This window comes from Scleropages formosus, chromosome 2 (assembly GCF_900964775.1).
Source record: "Scleropages formosus chromosome 2, fSclFor1.1, whole genome shotgun sequence".
NCBI classification, from domain to species: domain Eukaryota; kingdom Metazoa; phylum Chordata; class Actinopteri; order Osteoglossiformes; family Osteoglossidae; genus Scleropages; species Scleropages formosus.
The window spans coordinates 31,886,831-31,909,423 of NC_041807.1; the positions used below are offsets into that span (position 1 = coordinate 31,886,831).

General features: G+C 45.4%; 1 protein-coding gene across 3 annotated transcripts; it reads left to right on the top strand.

Annotated features, from left to right (window-relative positions):
* Positions 1-6,406: 6,406 nt before the first annotated feature.
* Positions 6,407-22,028, top strand: LOC108925651 (protein FAM110B). 3 transcript variants are annotated; one of them, XM_018737793.2, is made up of 3 exons: positions 6,419-6,478; positions 6,773-6,929; positions 18,732-22,028. In XM_018737793.2, the coding sequence occupies exon 3, from the start codon at positions 19,165-19,167 to the stop codon at positions 20,437-20,439; it is 1,275 nt and encodes a 424-aa protein (XP_018593309.1). In that variant the 5' UTR covers positions 6,419-6,478; positions 6,773-6,929; positions 18,732-19,164; the 3' UTR covers positions 20,440-22,028. The 3 variants fall into 3 exon arrangements, with proteins under 3 accessions (XP_018593310.1, XP_018593309.1, XP_018593308.1); XM_018737794.2 differs by lacking the exon at positions 6,773-6,929 and having other exon boundaries at positions 6,407-6,478; XM_018737792.2 differs by lacking the exons at positions 6,419-6,478; positions 6,773-6,929 and adding an exon at positions 12,702-13,018.
* Positions 22,029-22,593: the final 565 nt, after the last annotated feature.

Consider the following 22,593-nt stretch of genomic DNA (forward strand, 5'->3'; position numbering starts at 1 on the left):
TGTTCATCGCGCCGCAAATTGCGTCTCGTTTGCTCCGTAAAATGATCACTATAAATTCCGGAGTGTCAGTTTAGTCTGAGTTACTATCGCGACAGCAATTACTCTGCCAGGGGATGTTACATAAACGGATCGTGCATCAATGAAATCCGATACGCCACTTTTAATTCTGCGTTCTCGAAACTTAAAATGTCTAAAAGCTAAAAAATGAAATGTGCAAAACATCTTATGTGACCGAACTTGTATGTTTCAGCTGACGTCCGTGGAAGAGCGACGGCGTGTCGATGACTTCTGTGTGACTCTTAACCCTATTGTGGTGAGAAGGATGTGTCTCGGTGGGGTTACCGAGCTGCTTCGCCCGTTTCCCGCCGCTCGGGTGACGGGTGTCCCGGAACACGCTTCCTCTGGAAGTCGCCGGCCCTTCCATCTTTCCTGCTTTTGCGGTTCAGGGGAAGCGATCCCACGAAGGAGAAGCACAGAGAAAGCGGAAGATGACTCGACTTCCCATTAGCAGGGTGTCCAGTTGTGTTTCTGAAGAAGGTTCTGGACCTCGGCAACCAGGTGCTGCGGTTAGGTGTGATATTTGGCCTTGTTCCTCACCGAAGGTAAAACCTACTAAACCGGTTCCTCTGAATCTAAGCAGCGCATGTAGGGTATAAATTTACACGCTGAAACGCCCACACAGGGCACATTAACCTGCTGAAACCAGATAGATCGTAACAGAACTTCCTCTCTTTCTCGTCGGATCATCTTTTGGTGCCTCTTTCTTTAGTGCATGTTCTCATACACTGGCCTTCGCAGGATCATGCTGACCTGCAGCTGTGCCCCACCTTGGGGATGGCGGTCAACGTCGCCATGTGGCTCCTTCACGGTGTTTTTTATACCTGGGATCTAACAGGAGCCACTAGTCCCCTACAGTCACCGTGCAGTCAGTTAGACCCATTTGGTGCTCGGGAGCATTTTGTCTCTCTGCCGCTCTGTTGAGCTGCCGGTTCGCTGGATGTGCGCAGTCTCTCAGACGCGATAAGCTGACAGCCGACGGGACCAATCGCTCCCTATCGTCATCCGTGGCTTCCGCGGTGTTGCGGTGGCCGCTGACCCCTCTGCCATAAAGAGCTCTTCTGCTTCATCCTCTGTGCTGCACGAGTTACCAAGACTAACGGAGAAATATTTTCAGATTGCATCAATGTGGTAATATGGTCCAGTGAGCGCCGGAACAATTCGCCTCAAACCATAAAGCGCTCCTGGAAATGAATCAGTGGAGTTTCGGTTCGGTTTAAAAATCTTTAAGGGGCAGATTTCATCGTCACTATTGTTTAATCTTTGTTCTGCTTTTTGTATGGAAATATCACACCCCGCTTTTTGTGCGGAGCTCTGCAGCGTGTCAGGGTGTGTAATCAGGCCCATATTAGTGAATGGGAGCATTAGGGTTAAAGGGAGGAGGGGGATGATTATTCCTTGGCCTGTATTATTCTCCAGGCCTGGTCCCCCGAGTCCTGATCTCTGTGCCGGTCGACTGTCCCGGTAACGAGAGCGCAGACTGGGTGTGTGCGCCTGGGTGAGGGGGCACTGGCCATGCTGCCGGGCTGATGGGGGGGTAAGAGGGGGTGTTGTGCGGTGACCTCACTCGGAAGTGCACAATGAGCCTGCTGCATGACGGTCTCACCCCTGACCCCCGGCGTCTAGTCGCTCCCGAAGCCGTGCATCCCTCCTGCCTGTTGTGCCCCTCCCCAACTCCCCCGGGGGCCTCGTTTGAAATAGACAGATAACGACGGCAGCTGGCCATCTGGAGAAAGAGGGAAATGAGGATGGACAGGAGAAAAGAGAGAAGGAAAGGCAGGGATTATGGTAAAAGCATATTACTTTGAAGGCCTTATTTCATAATTGTTTTTCCAGAAGCCTTGGGTTCAGTCAGCAAAGCGCCGGATGGGAGCACGGAAGTCATGATGACACACGAGAGAAGCCTTTGGGAAAATATCGCTGGGCGCCTACAAGCCACCATGGGTGGGAGACAAAACTAAATGCTAACTAACTAATTAGTTTATCCACAACACCCCGACTGTTGTGAAGCCGATTCACCGATTCTCTGATTGGTCTGACAATAAAGTCAAAACAAGTGTGAGTGATGCCCGAGGCCTCCTTGTCAAAACTGCCAGGGTGACAATGACAAAGGATCATCTTCATCATTATTGTCATCCTCATCATTATGCCCTCCTCCCACCCCCGCACGTTGTAAGCAGCAGACAAAACCCCGCAGCCAACCTGCCAGGGCGCTGCTGCCGCCGAGCTGTAAATCTCCATCTGTCGCAGCTCCGCAGTCATCTGACCTTCTGCTGCCAAGACCTTGACCCCAACACCCTCCACGAATGTGCCTGCTGGTCTGTCACCCCGAGCACCCCCGCCCACGAACCCATCATGAACCCCACCGCAGCCCTCCTCCCTCCCGCACGCACCTCGTCTTTCACGCTGTTTTTCCACCGCTCTGTTTTAAGGCCTGCTAATATTGATTCCTCAGCATGAATTTCAGATTGGCCTCGCAGGCTGTGCTGTACCCGCATTAATATTCCCATAAGGTTGCTGTAGGTCGGTATCCACCTTTCGATGAGGATAAAACACAGTTTGCTTTTTCGTGCCAATATGTACACTCACACAGTTTAAACACTCTTTCTGACACAGTGTCAACAGTAATTAAATTTTCAGTTGACTCAGTTCATAGCATACTGAGAAAAACACTACAAACTGTGTCCTGTGCACTGTGCCAGTTTGGAATCCCAGATCACCACGTTTTCATTCGTACGTCCATGGTACAGTGTAAGAACCAGTAAAGTGGTGTGCGGCTGAAATTTTCTTACCAGGCAAAGCAAAAAAAACAAAACAAATGAAGGATCAAAAGTATTATTTGTATGTCACAAAGCAAATGCCATAAGCATGTTTTTGTGGAAAACCGTTTAAAACAAGAATGTTAAAGGATACTCAAAAACTGAGGCAGCGAATGCCTGCACCCTGCGCTGCGCATCAGGACACAACCAGGCACCTTCAGATATGAGGAAGCACCGACATCAACAACTTCGAAATCAGACAAAATGCGAGAGATCAATAATCTATGGCAGGAACATAGTGCAAATATGAACTGCCAACTTTTGTGATAAAACACTAAAAAACATCCTTGTGCAGCATAAAGAAGCGGGGATGCCCCTGTCTGCCTCTGGAATGAGGAAAATGCTTTTGTGGTTTTACTTATTTCATGGATGTATCAGTAGATGTGTGTAGTATGTAGCAATCGAGGGACAAGGTGAAGTAAGCGTCGGGGTTACTGTGCTCAATAAAATCGAAAAGGAGCATGTGGATGCATATCGGCACGATATTATCACAGCGCTTGGAATGCAACTGGGAGGTTCTTCCTGAAGCGTGGCAGGTGTGCTCCGATCGCAGTCTATTAAATCATGGAAAAAGTTTAACCCGCTCAAAGATGTCGCAAGATGAGCCGTGCGAAGTTCGCCGAGCAACAGTCATTTTTACCAGAAGTCGTCTCCCTTTAGCAATAACTGTGTTGAAGAGATGGAAATTACATGGGATACATGGCAGAGACACACACACACACACACATTCTCTGAACCGCTTGTCCCATACGGGGTCATAGGATGCCGGAGCCTACCCGGCAACACAGGGCGTAAGGCCGGAGGGGGAGGGAACACACCCAGGACAGGACGCCAGTCCATCACAAGGCACCCCAAGCAGGACTCAAACCCCAGACCTACCAGAGAGCAGGACCCGGTCAAACCCACTGCGCCACCACACCCCCTTTACAGCAAGAGATAAAACTCGAAATTCAAACAGGGAGGAGCTGTTTTATCAGTGAGAAGCTGTGTTTTCTGAAGATGGGTGTGGATGTACATCTGCTGAGGACGTGTGGATGGATAAACAGCAAAATGTCATTTTTTATGTGTGAGAAACGCAGTGCCGTCCCACGCCTAGGGAGCAAACAGAGGAAGGTGTCAAGGGTTCAAGACACACTTCCTTTTGCCTGGTCTTCGCAGACTTGGCTCTGAGTCAGCGGCCTGCTTTAATGGTTTATTTCACTGGAAGTCATTAAGTGACACAACATGAAGTCACACATGTAAAAAAAATGTCGCAAATGAATATAGATAACTTTTTAGCTTTCCACTATTCCATAAAATCCATCTTTGTTTGTTTTTGTTTCTGCTTTCTTCTTGTGTCTGGTCAGGGAGCAGTGTTGGGTTAGGGGGATGAGGAAGGGGGTACAGAGAGGATTTGAGAGCCAGAGTCACAGTACCCGTTTCCATCGGGGTACCAGGTATCCCGTGGGATTGCGTTCCAGCAGTTCAAAACGTGCCATGAAAATGGGACAGGTGGGCATCATGGTTACAGACCCTTTCACAGCCCATCAGTAGCACCAAAGTGGGACAAAAGGGCTCACTCCTGAGGTCGTGAAGCAGGGAGCTTCAGGTTCGTCTCCCTCCTCGCCCACCCCTCCTGACATCCACACTGATACCCTGCTCTCCTAAACCTCTTCTGACCGCTATTGAAGAGAACATAACTGTGTCGAGCCATATTCAAACACAGCTTACTGTTCTTTGCTATCAGTAAGTGGAGCAGCAAATTGTGGTCCACAGTCTTAAGCAAAACCATCGAAAAACTTGTTTATTATTTTAGCATGAGACATCCACACCCCCCAAAACACACCCACATCCGTCCTCAACATTTTTCCCTTTTGATGTGATATTGTACTCAAATCATTCTGTTTGCAGCCCTTTCTCAAGTCTTAATATCCAAATATTTTGCCCTTTTCTTCTCTTTTAATGATGGAAGAGATGAAAATAGGCTCTGAGGTTTCAACTGAGATGAATAAAATTATTGTTCCCAGGGGAACAGAGAAGTGAGTGTTCTTCCTTCTCATTTGCACTGAAGAGGAAGATTCCATTTCTTAATGAAGCAAATCCCGAGCCACGCACCATAGCTGATGTGCTCACATTGTAGGAAATTGTCCTGTTGCTTTATATTCTTCTGCTATGACGCATGGCGCAGACAAACACACACGTATGCTGCCAATGTGAAGTCATTCCAAGCGAAACTCAGGAAGAGGCAGAGACTCTTGGTTTTTATGCTTCCAGGTCCCACAGCTTCCCTGGCTTCCATCCAGCCAGCCGCTGATTCATGATGGGGAGAGCCATGTCGTTTAATTACAGATGAGTGATAATGCGGGACTCTCGTAATTACAGCAGACATTGAGATCCTTGACAGGTGAATTGGTTTTCTCCTGGCTGGAGGGGGAAGCAGACATGCCTTCTAAGGCAGGTGCTCTGGAAGGAAAGACCAGCATGCACCTGATATTACCCTAGCTATGCAAGCGCATGACTTACAGTGTACTCTGTAATGAACCCCCTCGGTAAAAATACTGTTTTATTCTTGAACAGGTGAATCTGCGTAAGCCTTAACATTTCGGTGCCAAAGCCGGTAAATGAGATCGGGACTAAATACAGCAGAGTGGTTAAAATGTAGGCTTCATGGTGAAATTTAGTGCATCGGGACTCCAAGGTTATTCAAGTACCTTGGAATGTTTAATCAGCCTTTTTAAGTCTGCCAGACAGACAACAGTGTCCCTACTGTCTTCACACCACACCCAAGCAACTCTTAGCAAAGGTAAACATTTTCCCACAGTTTTCTGTTGCCTTGAGTTTTAGGGCTAAGATAGACATAATTACTCCAAATCCCAAAAAACATCTCCTACATAACTGTTTTACGTGTATTTATTTAATTAAACAAAATATTCCATAAAATCAGAACAATCATTCTGTCTCGGGTATAACAAAGTCAAAGCTAAAACTCCAAAGTAGACTATAGCTGTTTAATTACTATTGCAGATGTAATAACAGCCAGGTCCAGCATTTCACCGGTTTTAACAGTAAAAAAAGTGATTTTTTTGTGAAAAACTTTGTGTAATGCCTCCCACACCCAACACTCTTCACCATGCAATTATTTCCATTTCGTTGGGATCCTGGTCTGAACTGCCGGACCCCTCTGATTGGATGTCTGACGTAGAGCGTGGCATCGGGACCACTTGTTACTATAGAAACGGCATTTTCTGGCGTCTTCAAACCGGAAAGGGCCAATGGAGGGATTGAGAATGTACCACTCACGGGAAATAATAGGGGAGAGTAGTTTGCAAGTCCCAACTAACGACTTAATACGCGCTCAAATCTATCGAGAACTGTCTTTATGACAATATTTTGAAGTAAAAAATTTTAAAATTTTATGAAATAGTGGGCCCATGATTAATTTTAAACATAATGGGAACACGTAAAACTTGCAACAGTGCCTACGCCCTGCCTGGTAACGCGCTGGTCCATCCCGCGCACAAATTGAACTGTCCTCTTCTGATTCGGGAAGTGTTGTCGCGAGCGCGATGGCATAAACCTATACTGCGACGTATAGTTTGGCTTTCTGTTAAAATACCAAGGTGGTGAGTATAGTGCCATGAAAAAGGATTGGGATGTAAACTCTTTTTTATGTTGCAGAATCGTTTGATGTGTGTAATCCACGTAAATTCCAACGTTTCTGAGGCTGAAGGCGTAACGGTGGTGGTGGTAGTCAACACCAGTAGATTTTGTGTCCATCAGAGAACGATAGGAAATTAGCCAAAAATTTGTTTTCCGTCCCGACTGTGAACAATAGGTTTAAATTATGTTTCTCCACAAGTCAAGTGTGTTGTAGTCTGAGGTGGAAATGAGCTTTTTTTCCCCCTGCCGGTTCCCAGAGCTGAGGTGAGAAGGCGTTTCTCGCCACGGCACGAGGCAGCGAGTGGCCCCGAGGCCTGGGCTGAGCGCGCGCACTCCTCCCAGTCCCCCTTGAGGAAGGGCCACATTTCCGCCTCCTTCCCGCTTCCGAGAAGAACAGGAAGGAAGTCGGAGAAGGTGGATGTCAGCAGGGAAACCACTCCACTGCTCCTTCCCGAATTGCCTCCGATATTGCCTTTACTGTAGGAAGTGTTGTTTTTCTTTCTTTCACTGTAGTCTTTGTCTTTGGGTGCCTCCGGTATACTGGTAAACCGTGTGTGTGCTTTGCATGGGAGTCTCAGGTACATGTCATGTGTAGGGGAAATTAAATAACACGTATTAAAATCAAAACCAGCATTGTGTTTAAATGGCCTCATGTGGACTGGACACTGTTTTTAAAAAAGCTCGGTCAGAGGGGTTCAAAATTAGATGTTTGGAATTTTCCAGTCACATTACACTCTGTGTTTTCTGGGAATACCTAAGGCCTCTCTTATTGGAAGTGGAAGATTTCCATCTACATTATGAATGATTGTTTCTATTTTTACAGGAAGCATCCTGTTTTGTTTCTATTTTTAATGCTTGACAAGGAAATTTGCACATCTAAAGGAGGGGGGGTGTTGTTGGAAAATGTGCTCAAGAAAACCTTAGAGGGAGAGGGGGGAACAAAAAAAAATTACCTTATGCCCTGAATTTTTGGAAGAATTGTAATTATACATGGAGTGTTGAATTATTGCAGATTAGATTATTCAAATATGCAAATTTGGTGATTGTATGATTTATGAGTCTATACAAGTGTAGTGATTGACTTTTTTTTTTTTTGACTTACATTTATTAATTTGGCTGATATTTTCCTTGCAGCAACTTACAATGTAAAGCTACTTACAATGATTTAAAATTTTTACATCTGGGTAATTTTTACTGGTCCAGATCAGAGTACTTTGATCAAGGTTTCTATAGCAAGATGTAGGATTCAAATTCAGGTCTGCTGAGTGCAAAGTGGTTGCTCTAACCGCTGTGTCATGGGATTCCTCTAGATATTCATCTGGTTTGCATAAAAAAAAAAAAAAAAAAAAAAGAACCACTATCAGTGCTCAGTAACGTTCTCAGTGTTAGCTTAGCTGTCCATTCTTGGAGGATGTCTAATTGGAAGATCTGTATTGCTGTTGTAGTTGTGGATCAAGTTGGATATCTGTGATATAATTGATATGATCCTTGATATGTTTTAGGGATTGAAAAAATACTGAGTGATCAAGATGCATGCATCTATGGCAGGGCTGTCACACTGACGTCAGTGAAGTCTCAGTATGAGTATTGGCGTAAACGCCTCCTCAATGTCTTTTTTTTCCCCCCTTCACAAATGGTCGGAAAATATAGTAAGATATTTATGAAAATATACAAACGTATCTGACAGAGAATATGTGTAAAGTAGTGTATTGTTTGGGCAAGTAAATGTAATAACTAGCTTTCATACCAGCCATTCATGGACAGAATTTGACACCCCTGACCGTGAAAAAGGGTGTTTGTCATTTTAAGTGTGAACTTTGCTTTACTTTAAAGAAAATATGTGCATCTATCTATGTTGACAGAAAGAGGAGCAAAGTTCTGGAGATGTTAGTTATGTGGTAACTGATTCCAGATCCGGTGCACAGACTCTGGGGCTCTTGCCCTGTGTTCATTTCCGTGGTGATTATGGACGTGCAGCATATTGGCTATTGATCATGTTTGTTAATAAATGAAATCACAACTCTGAATTCAAAACCCCCTCACTCACCCAGTGAGCAGTCAGGCTCAGGTTCGCCGTGCAGTATTTTGAATTGTAGGCGGTACCTTTGAGTCAGCAGCCAAGTGACACTGTGGTCTCTTCCCCCACCAGCCCCCTGCTCCACATCCCTAAGGACCCCCTCCCAGACTGTTCTATGAACGAGGGGCTCGAATCTCAGTGTCCGTTGGGTTACTGGCACCTCTCTTCTCACTTCTCGTGCTTTGATCGCTGTCGGCAGGCCATGCAGCAGCTCCGCGTTTATAGTATCCGTGACACATTTACTAATGTGTCCACTCCTGAACTCTCACCTGTATTGGAAGCAAGTTCTACCAGTCATAACTTGCTTAAATGTAAATGTGCATAGATACAGCAGCGTTTCTTATTGGCAGAAGGGTTGTTATCTCCCGTTTGCCGATAGTCCTTTGGGAAACGTGCTGTGCAAGCGCCTAAACAAAAAGAAAATATAGTTGCCCTTGTGGATGTACGAACTGCTGTTTCTCTTTTTTTTTTTTTTTCGTTTTTCTTTTCAGTTGGTAATTGTAGCATCTTTTTTTTTTTTTTTTTTTTAAATTCTTTGCAGCTTTTTGTGTTTTAACGTGGGCATGTTTGCCTGCCTGTGAAAGGCATGACATCAGAAAGCATGTCTTTTTAATCCAAGGTTGGGATTATTAGGTGATTAAAGACCGTCTGGGGTATTGCATAATTTAATTGCGTGGTGCGTCAGCTGTCAGCTCACTCAGACACACACACGGAAAAGTATCTGGTTCCACCAAAATATTTGCACAAGTGCACTCTCTCACACACTTGACTCATTATCCAGGGTTGTTCTGCATCTTGATGTGCTTTAATTTTGCAAGTGGTCCCTTCTGAAGTCAAGTTCAGTTTGTTTTTATTGTCATTCCTCTATATAGCTTGTATACAGTGGAACGAAATGTCGTTTCTCCGGAGACCATGGTGCAACACAGAACAGGAGTACAAGACAATTCTAAGATGTTGAAAAGTGATGGAAGGACAGGTAGAGGGATGCTCAGTTTTATCTCCTGTCTTAGAGGTAGGCTCTGGAGCCTCAACTTTACAGGAAAATGTGCAAGTTCCCTCATGTCTCTCCCCCACAGACCCCATAAGTAAACAATGATGGAGCAGCATGCAAGCAGCTTGAACTCTGTGCCCCGGCTGGGAGTCAAACATTCTCTCCTACACTTTCCATTGTTCGCTCTGCTGGTTAATCCGACTTTCTCATTGTTGAAGGAATGGAGTGTGCTGGAGGTTGAGTAGCTAAGATGATTGTCGTGGCAGTTATATCACCTGCATGCCATTTACACACACAGCCTTTTTGTATGAAAACCCCCATGACCTGACCTCACCTCTTGTCAGATGGAGTATGTGTCCCATGTTACTCCATAGCCTGAGAGCGTTGTGGGATGTGGCATCTGAGACTCTGGGACCTGGGTGTGTCATAGGTGCAGTTTTCAAGCAGGCTCTGTAGGGATTTGTTTCCCTTTCTGTCTGTGGTCATGTATATTGCTGCCTGTTATCTTCTGTGTAGGGGGTGAAGCATGCAGTTACAACCAGTAGAAGCGGTTGTGCAGCCCAGGATGCTGTTTCTTAGGGATTTGATTTAGGTTAGGGCTATGTCTACATCACACGTTAATTTGTGAGGAGAGCTTCTTGAAGCCTTTCCCCCGTTTTCCCAGATGTGAGATAAAGTGAAATGCATCTTGGCATTAAGTGTGTGTAATATTTTTGCTCCAGACATAGCTGAAGGAGTTGGAACTCCGGTTTTGCAGCATCACTGGTATTTAGTCCAGTGCTTGTTGAAATATTTCAAATGAGTTTATGCTTGGATGTGCGCAGTAAGTCCCTGTCTCCCTCAAACAAAACATGAGTATTTGAATTTAGGCCATCTTCCTTCAAACAACTACGCTTCATTTGCTGTCTACAAGCAAATTCCTGATGTTTAACCAAATGCTCTGGATGTTTTTGTGCTTGGGCATTTACACTGTCCTGTCTAAGCATGTGTTGTCAGTAGTGGAAATCCAGCATGTAGTCCGGAAACTTTTTTACATTAATTTAAAGTGATGCCAAAAGCGATGGAAGACCAGTTAATATTTCAAATTCAGACCCTTCACCCTCCATTTATATAGTTAAAAATAGATTTCTAAATGCGTGTTTACAGAGGAGATAGACTAGGGCTCTGATGTAAAATCTGTTATATTAAACTTGTTTTTTCACATGACATAATGAATATTGTGTTGTGTGATGAAGACTGGTAATGGTGTGTGTAAGAGTGATCTTTTTTCTTCTGTTTCTCTCATGTTTGTGGGACCTTTGTGGTGATGAAGTCGAGAGACTGCATAGTTAATTCATTATACAGTGGCTCTTGGACTGGGAGTGCTGGGACGTGATTGGCACACGCTGTGTGTCTCTGTGTTCGTGCTCATACACTTCAGTTTGCTAGATCAGAGCGACATGATGTGTACAGTGTAAAGAAAATGTTTCTTTGCTCTGCAATACATATGTGCACATTTTATTTTGTGTAGTACTTTGTTGCGCAGTACACTCTAAATTACTTTGCCATTCAAAATTATGGTGATAAGGGTATTCTTCATAGATGTAATTATGTTCTACCAAAATAGATTGTACCCTTTCCACTTTTTATCTTGTAAATTGACCTGATAATAAAATTAATGCCTTTAGCTTCTAAACATATTAAGTATCCATATAACCTTGTCGCTGTTTTGACCTGTGTTTCCTCAGTTGTTGCCAGTTCCGGAAGTGTACCTAGTGGTCTCTTCAGTTTTTGAAGAATGTTTTTCAAAGACTTAATTGAACCACAGTATAGTGTACCCTGAGAAATTAGTCTGGACTCCCTTCTGGAGGCAGGAAAACCTTTTGTACGTGGAAATGGACACTAGTCAAAGCCACAGAGCTATAACATGTCTTGCCATGTGTGACTGCTTCTCGTACCCCGAAATATGATACTTAATAGACCTGTTTCAGAAAATAAATCGTTGTATATAGGTGTGTATAAATCATTTTGGATGAAGGGCAGCACAGTAATAAAAGGGAAGCCTGCGTCCATCAACGCCCTTGACTCTTATTACTGGCTCTATTGAGTGATGTGACTGGTACCCTGGACCCCTGTAAAAGGGGTTCCCACAGCAATGAACTGCTGTAGCTCCTAATTGTATCTGGGACCTTGTGCTGGTTACTGTTCTGTGAGGGAAGTGGTTTATGTTTCAGTGTATGTTGCATCCTAGCATGGGCAATAAATATCCAAAATAAATAAATAAAGTAAATGGACATCTTAAATTTCACAGCTCCAGCATGGCTGCTGCACAGTAACCTTGAGGGAATGTTTTGAGTTATCTGGGAAGTGATAGTGTCTGGAGAATTCAAGTGTGATGCTGTGGGGTTTAGCAGCTCTGTGGGAGAATCCCCAAAGATTTTTCATTTGATGTTGGCTGTTCAGCTCCAGCCCTTGTGATGACTTTTAAGAAAAAGAGCTTCAGTGTAAACTTGCCTTGTTTTTTAACAAGTAATTTGTTAGCCAGAAAGAAAAAGACAGGTGGAGGGGAATTATGCTTAGAATACAGCCGCAAAAGGAGAATCGGACACAGATGGTGAATATTGTAGTAATGTCAGCAGGGTTGTGGGTAATTCCAAAGTTTGTTCAGTATTTGGATTCACGCGCTGTCATACTGGTCGTCGGGTTGTTAACCACCAGACATTCATCGGATATGATCCCTGGTAATTCCAGGTTTGAGAACACCACCGTGCTTTACGGTAAAATGACTGTTCCATCGTGTGACTGCAGGTTTTGGAACGAACGTGTGATTATCCTTCTCCACGGTCCTGGGTATGCCAGGAGTGGCCATATCTCCCACTTGACTCACTGCCTGGAATCTCTCTCCACATGCGAGGCACCTCTGTGTTCTTGTTCCTGGTTTGAGGGAAGTGTTTATGTTGGACTGCACAGTGTCCACTCTTAGTGTGTCCTGCCCTGACGCAAATGTGTCTGTGGACTGGAATCTTTGTGTGGACAAATGGGAAATGCCAGGAAGTTATGAGTTTCCATGTGTTGAAATCTAATGGTGGGGGGGTGCAGGACTTTGGTGTACAGTGCTGGTGGGATTGCGTCCCTCTCACCTTGTCTCGGATTCATACATACCGGGTAGTTTGTGGAAGAGGCTGAAAATTATTGGTAGTGTGGAGGATCATGTGATTGCAGGGAATGAATCTGCTTCCTGGTGCCCAAGGCATTCTTCCTGATATGGTCAAGGGGTGGAGCAGGACTATTTTAATGTTGAGCGTGGTAGGGTTGTGTAGGTACTCGGTCTAACACAGACCATCCTCCTCTCTCACTCGCACACGCACGCAGAGGCTCTGAGGACGACGGTGGAGTCTTGCCGTTCCTGAGTTCCCTTCCAAAACTTGGAGTCTGCCAGACTTCTCATAGGAGAAAGTAAGTCCTGTCTAAAGGTGTTCTACTGCAGCAGGTGTTACTAGCTTCTAACAAAAATATACATTCAAGAGTCTTTCCTGCCTGGCATTTAGTTTCTTTTCATAGTGTTTTTGACTGGTCTTGACATAAGTTGGTATGTAATATAGGTATCAAGCTTTTAACAGACATTACATTTAGTTGATACTGTTCTCCAAAGCAACTTACAATGTTAAGGTATTTACCCATTTTTACAGCTGGGTAATTTTTACTACAGCAATTTAGGGTAATTACCTTGCTCATGGGTACTACAGCTGGAGATGAGGCTCAAACCTGCAACCTTGGGGTCCAAAGGCAGCAGCTTTAATCACTATGCTACCAGCTGTCCCACAGCAAACATACAGAAAATTCAGTTTCTATTCTTGTCTGATACTGTTATCCATTTGTAAGTTGCGCCCTCTTGTTGTCTCAAGACTGGTGTAATTTTCCTATATTAATACAATGCATTTTGTCTTGGTTATACAGTTGGACTGACTTGCAAAGGCGGACATGGCTTCTAGGACGATTCTTAGATTTTATTTACATACATTTGTTTGATGCTTTTGAGCAAATCAACATAGAACTCAGAAGACAAAAGTGCATTTCATCAAAAGAAATACAGATACAGGCATGCGATTCTCAGAATAGAGTTTCTGTCACCATTTAAACTAGAAATCATTACATGGGAAGCTGCAAATGCAGTTAGGCTTTTTTTAAAATTTTTTTGACTAATATTAACAGTAACATTTCAACAGTACCATCATGTATTATTGGTTGGAAATGCAAAGGTATTTGTGACAGTTAATGTAATGCAAATTTATGAGGAGATAAGAGATCTAGAGAGAAATGAGTCTGAAAGAGATGTTGAGACCTTTTGAAAGCTGGGAAGGATTCAGCACTTCTGAGTGAGAGAGGGAGGTCATTGTACTAGATTCTTGCCTGAAGTTGCTCATATAGTGTTTTAAAATGGTGCACATTCAGTTTCCTCCTGTTTCCTGAGTGTCCTCCCTTAATGGTGCAGGTACTTTGGCTCCTTGTTGCGTGTGAAGAGCTCTGTTTCGTTTCTTTCGGAGCCACAGTAAAAACTTGTGCATTGGTCAGTTCAGGTGCAATGATTGTTTTCTTTCTCACTGGTGTTATGGCTCCACTGCTGGACACTAACCTCTACTGTGCAGTTTGTCTCCAGCAAGACAAACAAAAGCGTCCTGGTATCTGTGCACTTTCTGGAGGTGGCAGTGTACTTTGGACTCTGCTAGCACTTGGCAGGTAACAAGCTCTGAGTACATGACTTTGCCTGCCTCTGCTTGAAAGGGGGAATGGTCAGAAGAGCTATTTGTTAACTTGGTGGCGCTTCCAGCACAGCCATAGTCTACCCCTTCTATTAAGGCTATGAAAGTGAAAAGCCATTTTGCCACTTGATTCATGAGGCTTATTAAAGTGGTGATGCCAGTATTGTATTTACCAGTAATATGTGTAAATTGTGAGGTTGCCTGGAGGAGAGAGCACCTGGGGTTTACCCTAGTCGGCACACAGTGAAGGCTGGGGGTGCTGTTACTGGGTGTTGGGAGGAAGGGTCTTTGTGGGTGTTTGCTTTTTCTTTTGCTGGCACTGGCCAAAACAACTTCTGCAGCACCAGCTCTGTTGGTATGATGTTGTCATTATGGCCAGTATGAGGCCTTGACTGCTCTCTGATCAAATAAGAGGGGGTATCAGATAAGACTGGGCAAGAGAAGCTAGAATTCCTGGCACTACAGCAAACATAGGCCAATATTTAGGACATTCATGGGCCTTAAATCCAGACTGTGATTTGATCGTCCTGTGTTCTGTTGTTGAGTTATTCCTGCTGTGCGTGGAAGGTGAATGGTCCTGGAAGGGTCCCACTGGCAGGACAAACGCACCTTGCATGTAGCCTACTCCCTGCTGTCTTCATTACCACTGTGGCCCGGGAAATGCAAGATTATTCATTGTATTGTAGTGGCGTGGCACATACACCATGGTTCTGATCTCTGAGGTGTTTGAATCCCAAGGAGGATTGGGGGAGCAGCTGTATTGATTTCGTTGCATTAGTGAGATCTCAGTATTAACAGGTAATGAAATACTTAAATGAAAGCAGTTTGCATGTATATGGATGGCCTGCCTTTTTTTTCTTTTAAACATTCCAATGCTGTATGTAGAAGTTCATATTTTCTTGAAAAAAATTGTCTGAGGAACTTTATTGAGCCTCGAATCAATGAAAACCTTTGCTGGGGAAAAATTGCTGGTTGAGCGTCAACAGATTAAGGAACCATTTTAAGAAGGGAACATGAACTGTATGGGAAGGAGATCACTAAGCTGCTCAACATCATTTGTATGTTTTCCAGGCAAATGCATTTCAAGGTCAGAGCTGCCTTACAGCACAGAGAACATGTGTAGGTTCAGCTGAACTCGCAGGCAGTCTGGTTTAATTCACAGGCTCGGCGGAGCAGTTCCGCCAACCCACACCGTCCTGGAGAACTTGCTAATTTATTGGCATGCGCTGAGCAGCCAGATTGGATTTTTAATTAACGAAAATATTTTTGTCTCCTTCCTTTGCCAGCAGTTTTGTGCCACTGTCTGAGGTGGACTATTTATGGCTAATAGCTTATCTTTGATTTTAACCATTTATGCTCGTTTCCCACCAGTAGGTTTTACGTAACTCCATGGCACACATTTACCTTATTTTGGACCAGAGCAGGTCACAACAATTGTCTAAATAGGTAAAATATTTGGGTACCAGGCAGGCAACAAATAAGCTACATCTATTTACATTTACGTTTATTTACTTAGCAGACGCTTTTCTCCAAAGCGACTTACAATGGATACTGTGTAGTGTTACTAGCTCACACACTTTATTCACCAAGGTGACTTACACTGCTAGATACACTACTTATAACGGGTGACTCATCCATACATAACATCTCATGGTAACATCCCTCCCAGAATTGCATGTTTTTCGTCTAGCTTTGCTGTATTTATTGCTCTGTTTGTAGCTTCATCATGAGGGGTCAGAGAGGTTGATGGCCGAAGGGGCGGTCACTAAAATCACCCTTTGTAGGATCAACGCTGTGCTTCTGTTCCGTCCGCTATATTTTAGCAGCTATTATCATTATCTAAGAGTTCCTTGAAGGGACACAAAACGGACGGGGTGGTGAAAGTAGAAATTTTGTGTTTATTAAGTTGGTTGCCTCTGTGCTAATTGCTAGATATTATAAGTTCAGCAAATTGCTTCCCGATAGGAATCCCTCTAATTATATGTCTTTGTTCCAGGACTCTGCAGCAGCTGTGTGTGGTCAGATGTGCAACAGGGGTTTTTACCCTTTCTGAACTCAGACTGCTACTGTTTTCCAAGGGCGGCTTTCCAGATGAGCCCTGTTGGGTAGTTAAGGGCAGTGTTATACATGCCATGAAGTACAAGTGGGTGTGTTGTGCTTCAGGTAGAAGCAGAATAATGCTGTAAAGTTAAGTACCCACAGACAATCGCTGCATGTCATCGTACTTATGTTTGCGGCTTGACTGGCACGGACACCATATCTCGATATGCGTAAAACATTTCTTGGGACTGCAACAGAAAGTCATTTGGCTGGCATCAAGGCTCACATCTTACCCAATGACCACCCCCCACCCCACAACCCCCACTGGACTAAGGCTGGACCCATTTGACCCACTGGTGGTCCCAAAGCTGGGTTCCTGCTCCCAAATGGTGAACAGGCGCAGTTTAAAGGAGAACGTTTGTCGTTTCTTGTGGCCACCCAGGGGGCATTTAGCACCTCTTTAGTGTTGCGTTTCAAATGCAGTACTTCACACCCTTGCGAAATACAGATGACTGTTAAAGGGTTACTTTATACCAGTGCGCCTTTGGCAACAAGAGTGCTGGAAAATATAGGTTTTTTTCATTACTGCGATCCAAATGGGTTCCCCATCATTAGCGCAATACACTCATTTTCACACATAAATACATCCTCTTGATGCCCTATTAATAGTGTGTGCATAACTGTGATTGTAGCCTTGTATGTAAGATAACATGTAAATAAAATATGTCTGAACATCTCATGCTGCAGGGTGAAGGATGAGTTTAATGTTTAAAAAATTTAACTAAAAGGCAGTAAAGAGGTCTCCATGTTGTCAGAAGGAGCTTTTATTTTATGTATGGGTGAGATTTGCTTTCTGACCTAGAATACTCAGTAACATCTAGTCAGGGACAAGATGGTGTACTGAAGGCCACTGGTCTAGTGGATTTACTTGTGTCCCAGCTATGTGCCCTAAAACAGCCAGAGAAAGGGAGACGCCAATACACTTTTTTTTTTTTAATTTATTTGTTTAAATGTCACCACAGAAATGTCTGACAGAACAAAGCATCTAACTTTGTTTCCATTTCAAGACCCATTTTGGGTGGGTTCCTGTTGCCTCCAGTTCAGTTTAAATCGTAAATCAGGGGTTAAGTGGAACCATTTCAGAGGTCAGAGGGATGCATTTTTAACCAGGTCTAAATCTGTCTGTTTTCAGGCAGAACGTGACATGCAGATGATGCTGAGGGAGGAATTTGTCTTTAGGAAACAGCCAGACTATAAAAAGATTAATTAAAATGCGAAAATTCAAGCAGCTCTGGGTCTGATGTAATCCGGAGGTTTGATAGTGTAACAGTGGGGTAGCAGTGCTTGATTCTCAACCTCAGACACCTACCCCCACCCCCGGCACCCTGGATCAGAACCGAGTGAAAGAGTCCACCAGGTCTGTGGCGCGAGGTCTAAGTGGAGCCTGGCAGCAATTTCTTCCTGCTTTAAGGAAGGGTTTAGGAAGAACTTTGTGCCGCTGTCAGAAATGCTCTGAAGTCGGGCTGTCATCTCTCGGAAAGTGGTGAGTCATTTCTCCATGTTGCTTAGGAATGGAGTGTAAATGTATTCCTCCCCCCCCCGGGTGTTCAGATCACACGTCACTAGATCCGCAGTTCATGTCCCAACTATATGTCCCTTCATTACCATAATGTAAAGCTCTTTGTGCTCTGTTTGTAGGGTTCGCCAATAAACACTGGTATTCATTTCTCCGGCTGGGTGTGAAATGTTGTCTAGACTGCATGATGAGCTCAGAATAGGGACTTTTAAACCTTTTTCCATTTGTTTATGTCCTTTTCAAGAACATTCAACAAAGAAAGAAATGCTCAACTTTAACACTGAATAATTCATCTGAAGATGTTTGAATCAAATTTTCCTGGGGATTTCAGTGTTGGTATACTGCTTCACCATTGTCGGAAAAATATAAGCGATATTTTTCCCCTTTTTTTTTGTTTTCACAGTGCAGTGTTCATTACAATGACTTTTTTTTTAAAAAAAAAAAAAAACCCTTCTGCTTTTCACAGAAGTGAATTTGAATGAAAATGCAGGGGGAGTGTTTGTTGTCAGTTGGGGGAGGGGTGTAATTGGTGCGAATTTTTGACAGGCAACCAATGGTAAGATGGCTACGCCTCCCCCCCTCTCCTCAGCCGCTGTCTTTTCTGCTGGGGGCCCCTGGGTGTCCTGTGATTGGCTAGTCATACACACAGCATCTGGCGCTTCTCTGTGTGGGGAGGGTGGAGCTATTCTAGCTATTAAAACTGTCTCCTTAGTCAGGAGCTCCAGTGCGCTTCGCACTTGGAGTGGGGACTGTGCTGTAGCACTATTGTCTGACCGTCCCATTTCGTTCGCAGGGACTCGGGCTGCTCTCCGGGCAAGGAGCGCCTCACTGACCAACAGCGGGGTGACGTCAAGAGTTGGGTAACTTGAGGAGGATCTGAACGAACCGTGACGCCGGGTGATTTACTTTCCCTCATCAGCTCCGAAGCCACTGACCATTCACTTAGGAGGTGCCACTGTTAACCTCCGGTGCCTTAGCCATTGATGCAGACTGATGTGGAATGTGACCCTTTGTGACCCCATCGGACAAGAAGGTTTTCAGTGACGACCGAGAGAAAGTGAGATAAAGGGGAGCAGAGCTCAGGAGCAGCAGCGACACTGGTGAGGAACTTCTGGGGCTGAGTGGAGAAAGGAAAGGAGGAATAGAGGAGCTCGTCTCCAGCTGTGTGCTTCTTTTTGCTTGATAAGGACCAGAACTTGCCTCCACTCTGCCCCTTCCCCCCCAGCATGCCGGTGGAAACCCTGCAGCCCTCAGATGGGCCCATGGTGGGGGCCCCCTTCACTTCAGCCATGCCCTTCCGCATCCTCAACAAGGGGCCCAACTACTTCCGGCGCCCAGCAGAGCCTGGGGCCCGCAAGCTGAGTGCTGTGGAGCGCTTGGAGGCTGACAAGGCCAAGTATGTCAAGAGCCAGCAGGTAGCCAGCACCCGGCAGGAGCCCGTGAAGCCTCCTGTTATCCGCAAGCCGCTGCTGTCCCCCAGCATGATGCTGCAGTGTCGCGTGAGCACACCGCCCGCCCGTAAGGCACTGCGCCGCCCTGGGGACCGCCGAGGGGCACCACTCAACCTGGACATCCTGAACAACCTCATCAACGTCAGCGACTCACCCCCTGCGGCCCCCTCACCTGCTTCATCTCCTTCCCAGAGGAATGGCCACCTGCACGGCACAAATTCTTCCTCCTCATCTTCGTCGTCCTTTTCTCCCCTGGGCAGGCAGCTTCCCGAGGACCAGAACCGCCGCCCACCCCCCATACCAGCGCGGGCTGTTGCAGCTGGGGTCGCAACAGGTGGGTCGCCCAGTACGGTGACGGTACGCAGGGTGGATGTGCGACCCCATGCCGAGGTCCGGAAGCCCCACAGGGCCCAACAGCAGGTGCCAACTAAGCGGCCTCTTCTACAGCCTCAGGTGGCCCAGCCTCAGGCTCCACCTCCACTGGCCCCAGCCACATTGCCCTCTGCTACCCAGACACAGCCCCAAGCTCCGCCTCCGCTTGCTGCTCCATCTACATCCCCTTCCTTGTTGGCCCAGACATTCCTCCCTTCTAGCCCCCTCCTGCTGCGCAGCACATTGCCACCTGCCTCTCCAGCCTTCACACGGCTCTCCTCCGCTAGCTCCCGGGGCTCCACACGCAAACATCCCTCCCTGCACCGCTCTAAGTCGGACCTGAGCGACCGCTACTCGAGGGCCACTGCCGATCTGGAGCGCTTCTTCAACTATTGCGGGCTTGACCCTGAAGAAGTGGAGGGCATGGGTGTGGAGCGCTTTGCTCGTGCCAGCTCGGACATCGTTTCCGTATCCAAGCTGCGCAGCGTCAGCACTCCCAGCTCCGAGTGTGCCGGGCCATCCCAGCACAGCCGCCAGGGCGCTGATGAGGATGAGGAGGCCCCGCCCAGCGAGCGCGTTCCCTACGGCATCTCCGTCATCGAGAGGAACGCTCGCGTCATCAAGTGGCTCTACGGCATCCGCCAGGCACGTGACGCTCACACAATTTCCAACGTTTAGCTGTTGATGTGTGAAGTACGGATGGACAGACAGCTGGAAAGAAAGGCAAATCGGACTCACCTGTCTTTCTTTTTATTTCTATTTATTTATTGGCTAGTTTCTCAGAGCTACAGATGGAATATGTTTGTTTTAATTTGTTTTATGTTGAAAGGTGAAAATTACATTTGTCTTAGCTCATCCTTACTTTAAAGATTGAGTGTTTTCGTTAAGAGTCGCAGCTCTGGGAGCATTCATCTTTAGAGGACACTCTGGAGCACCATGTCTTCAGACTGTGTCAGGACTCCTAAACTCAAAGGCAGGATGCGATAAGCTAACTTTTTTTTCTTTTAACTTTTTGCAATAAAATGGGAGAGGGCAAATATTAATGCAATAATAATGATAGTAACGGTAATGCGGATGATGATGACATCAGGAGCGATGGCAGGTGGCTATTTTGGTGCTGCTGTAACCCAGCTCTTGCCTGGTACCGAGTTCTAATGCAAGGGTCACAGAGTCTTCAGCCCACTGAGTATTAGGTCTTATGAGGAGCATTCTAGGTGCGGAAGTAACCTGAGCAGGCCTGGCCCATTATGCAGGATGACACTTCTGTGATGGGCTCTGACACGGGCAACACCGGACAAGCTGAGCAACGAGGAATAACTGAAATAATACTGTGAAATCCTTTACTTCCACAAAGTGACTTTTATTAAGATGGGCATAGACAGTTTGAGGCATTGAGTACACTGCAGCATGTACGTGTGTCTGTGTGTGTCTCCTGTGAGTGTGTGTATGTGGGAGGTCATTTCAGCCAAGCACAATCTCTTCACCTCTACACTCACGCACTTGGTTTTTGGAGGTTTTGTTACCTCTTTTTTTGGGAGAAACTGCATTTCCTATTGAAGAAAGACAAAAACGACTTTTTTTTGTTTGTGTAGTTTGGTGTGACGGATACGAGGGTGTTGTGTAATGTTGTTAGCAGGAGGCTGATGTATGTGGAGAGATGACAAACTTGCGTCAATGAGAGTAAAGTGTTTTGGGGTAGGTGTGTAACTGTTCAGAGAGGGACTCCTATGGTCCTTGCACTGCTGACACAAAGCACAGGTGTGTGTGTGTGTGTGTGTGTGTGTGTGTGTGTGTGTGTGTGAGAGAGAGCGAGAGAGCGTGAGAAAGAGAAGTCTGGGTAAAAGTTGACTGGAAAGAGGAAGGTTGTTATGGTGATTGGCATTTGAGATGAGAGGACTTGTGGGGGGTTTGTTTTATTTTTTTAAACCTGTAAGTTCATGATTATTGTTTTCCGATTCACAGTATTTGCTGCTGAAATTAAAAGCTGAGGCAAAATTGCTGTATGCAGATTGGCTTGCATGCACACCCACGTTTAACAGAGGCCCTGCAGGACTTTCACTAACAGCACAGGAAAAGAGCACAAACGTGTGTGTGGACCTGTGACACACAGGCAAAAGAAAGTGTGTTTTGTTTTCTTGTTTCCCCTGGAAGTTTTTGTCTTTGTCTGGAGTCTCTGACTTTTGTTTACCTGCGCTGGACTTTGGTGGTAGTTGGTTTTCCTGCAACTTTGTGACTGCGTAACATGTCAATAAAGTTGGGAAAAAGTATGTGGAATAAAACAATGGTCTTTTCTTTTTATGTAGGTTCTGCATCACTCTTTTTTCTGAAAATGTTTAGCTGTCGTATGAAACGCTGGCGTTAGTGTCCTGCTTTGCACGGGGCTGCCAAACACACAGTTAGGCCACTGAAAATTTAACGCAAAGCGGAGTGTGGATCAGCTGACGATTGTGTAAATACCACAGTCCTTCCAAACACTTAGCATTTTAGTGCGGAATCAATTTTCGCCTGCTTACCGTAATTCCTCGGGACTTCTAAGCAGAAGCTGTTTTGGATGTGTTTTAAATTAAAACATACAACTGTAGCCCAGTACCCAAATATGAATTTGTAGGTTTCCGGTTGAAATTGTGACACCTGCCTTCTGTGTCCGTGTGTGTGTACTTGGAAATTGTACAGTTTCATCTCCTGCTTAGCCAATCCAGTGTAATACCACAGCTGACGATGCACTGCAGGTTTGACGTGTATGACGAATACAGCCATTCTGATCGGCGCTCTGCTTAATGCCTCTTGGACCCATTCTCCTGCGAGAAGTGGGCTGCACGACTCTGCGTCCCT

Coding starts and splice junctions, on each gene's coding strand:
- LOC108925651 (XM_018737794.2), top strand. CDS start 19,165: ATGCCGGTGGAAACCCTGCAGCCCTCAGATGGGCCCATGGTGGGGGCC.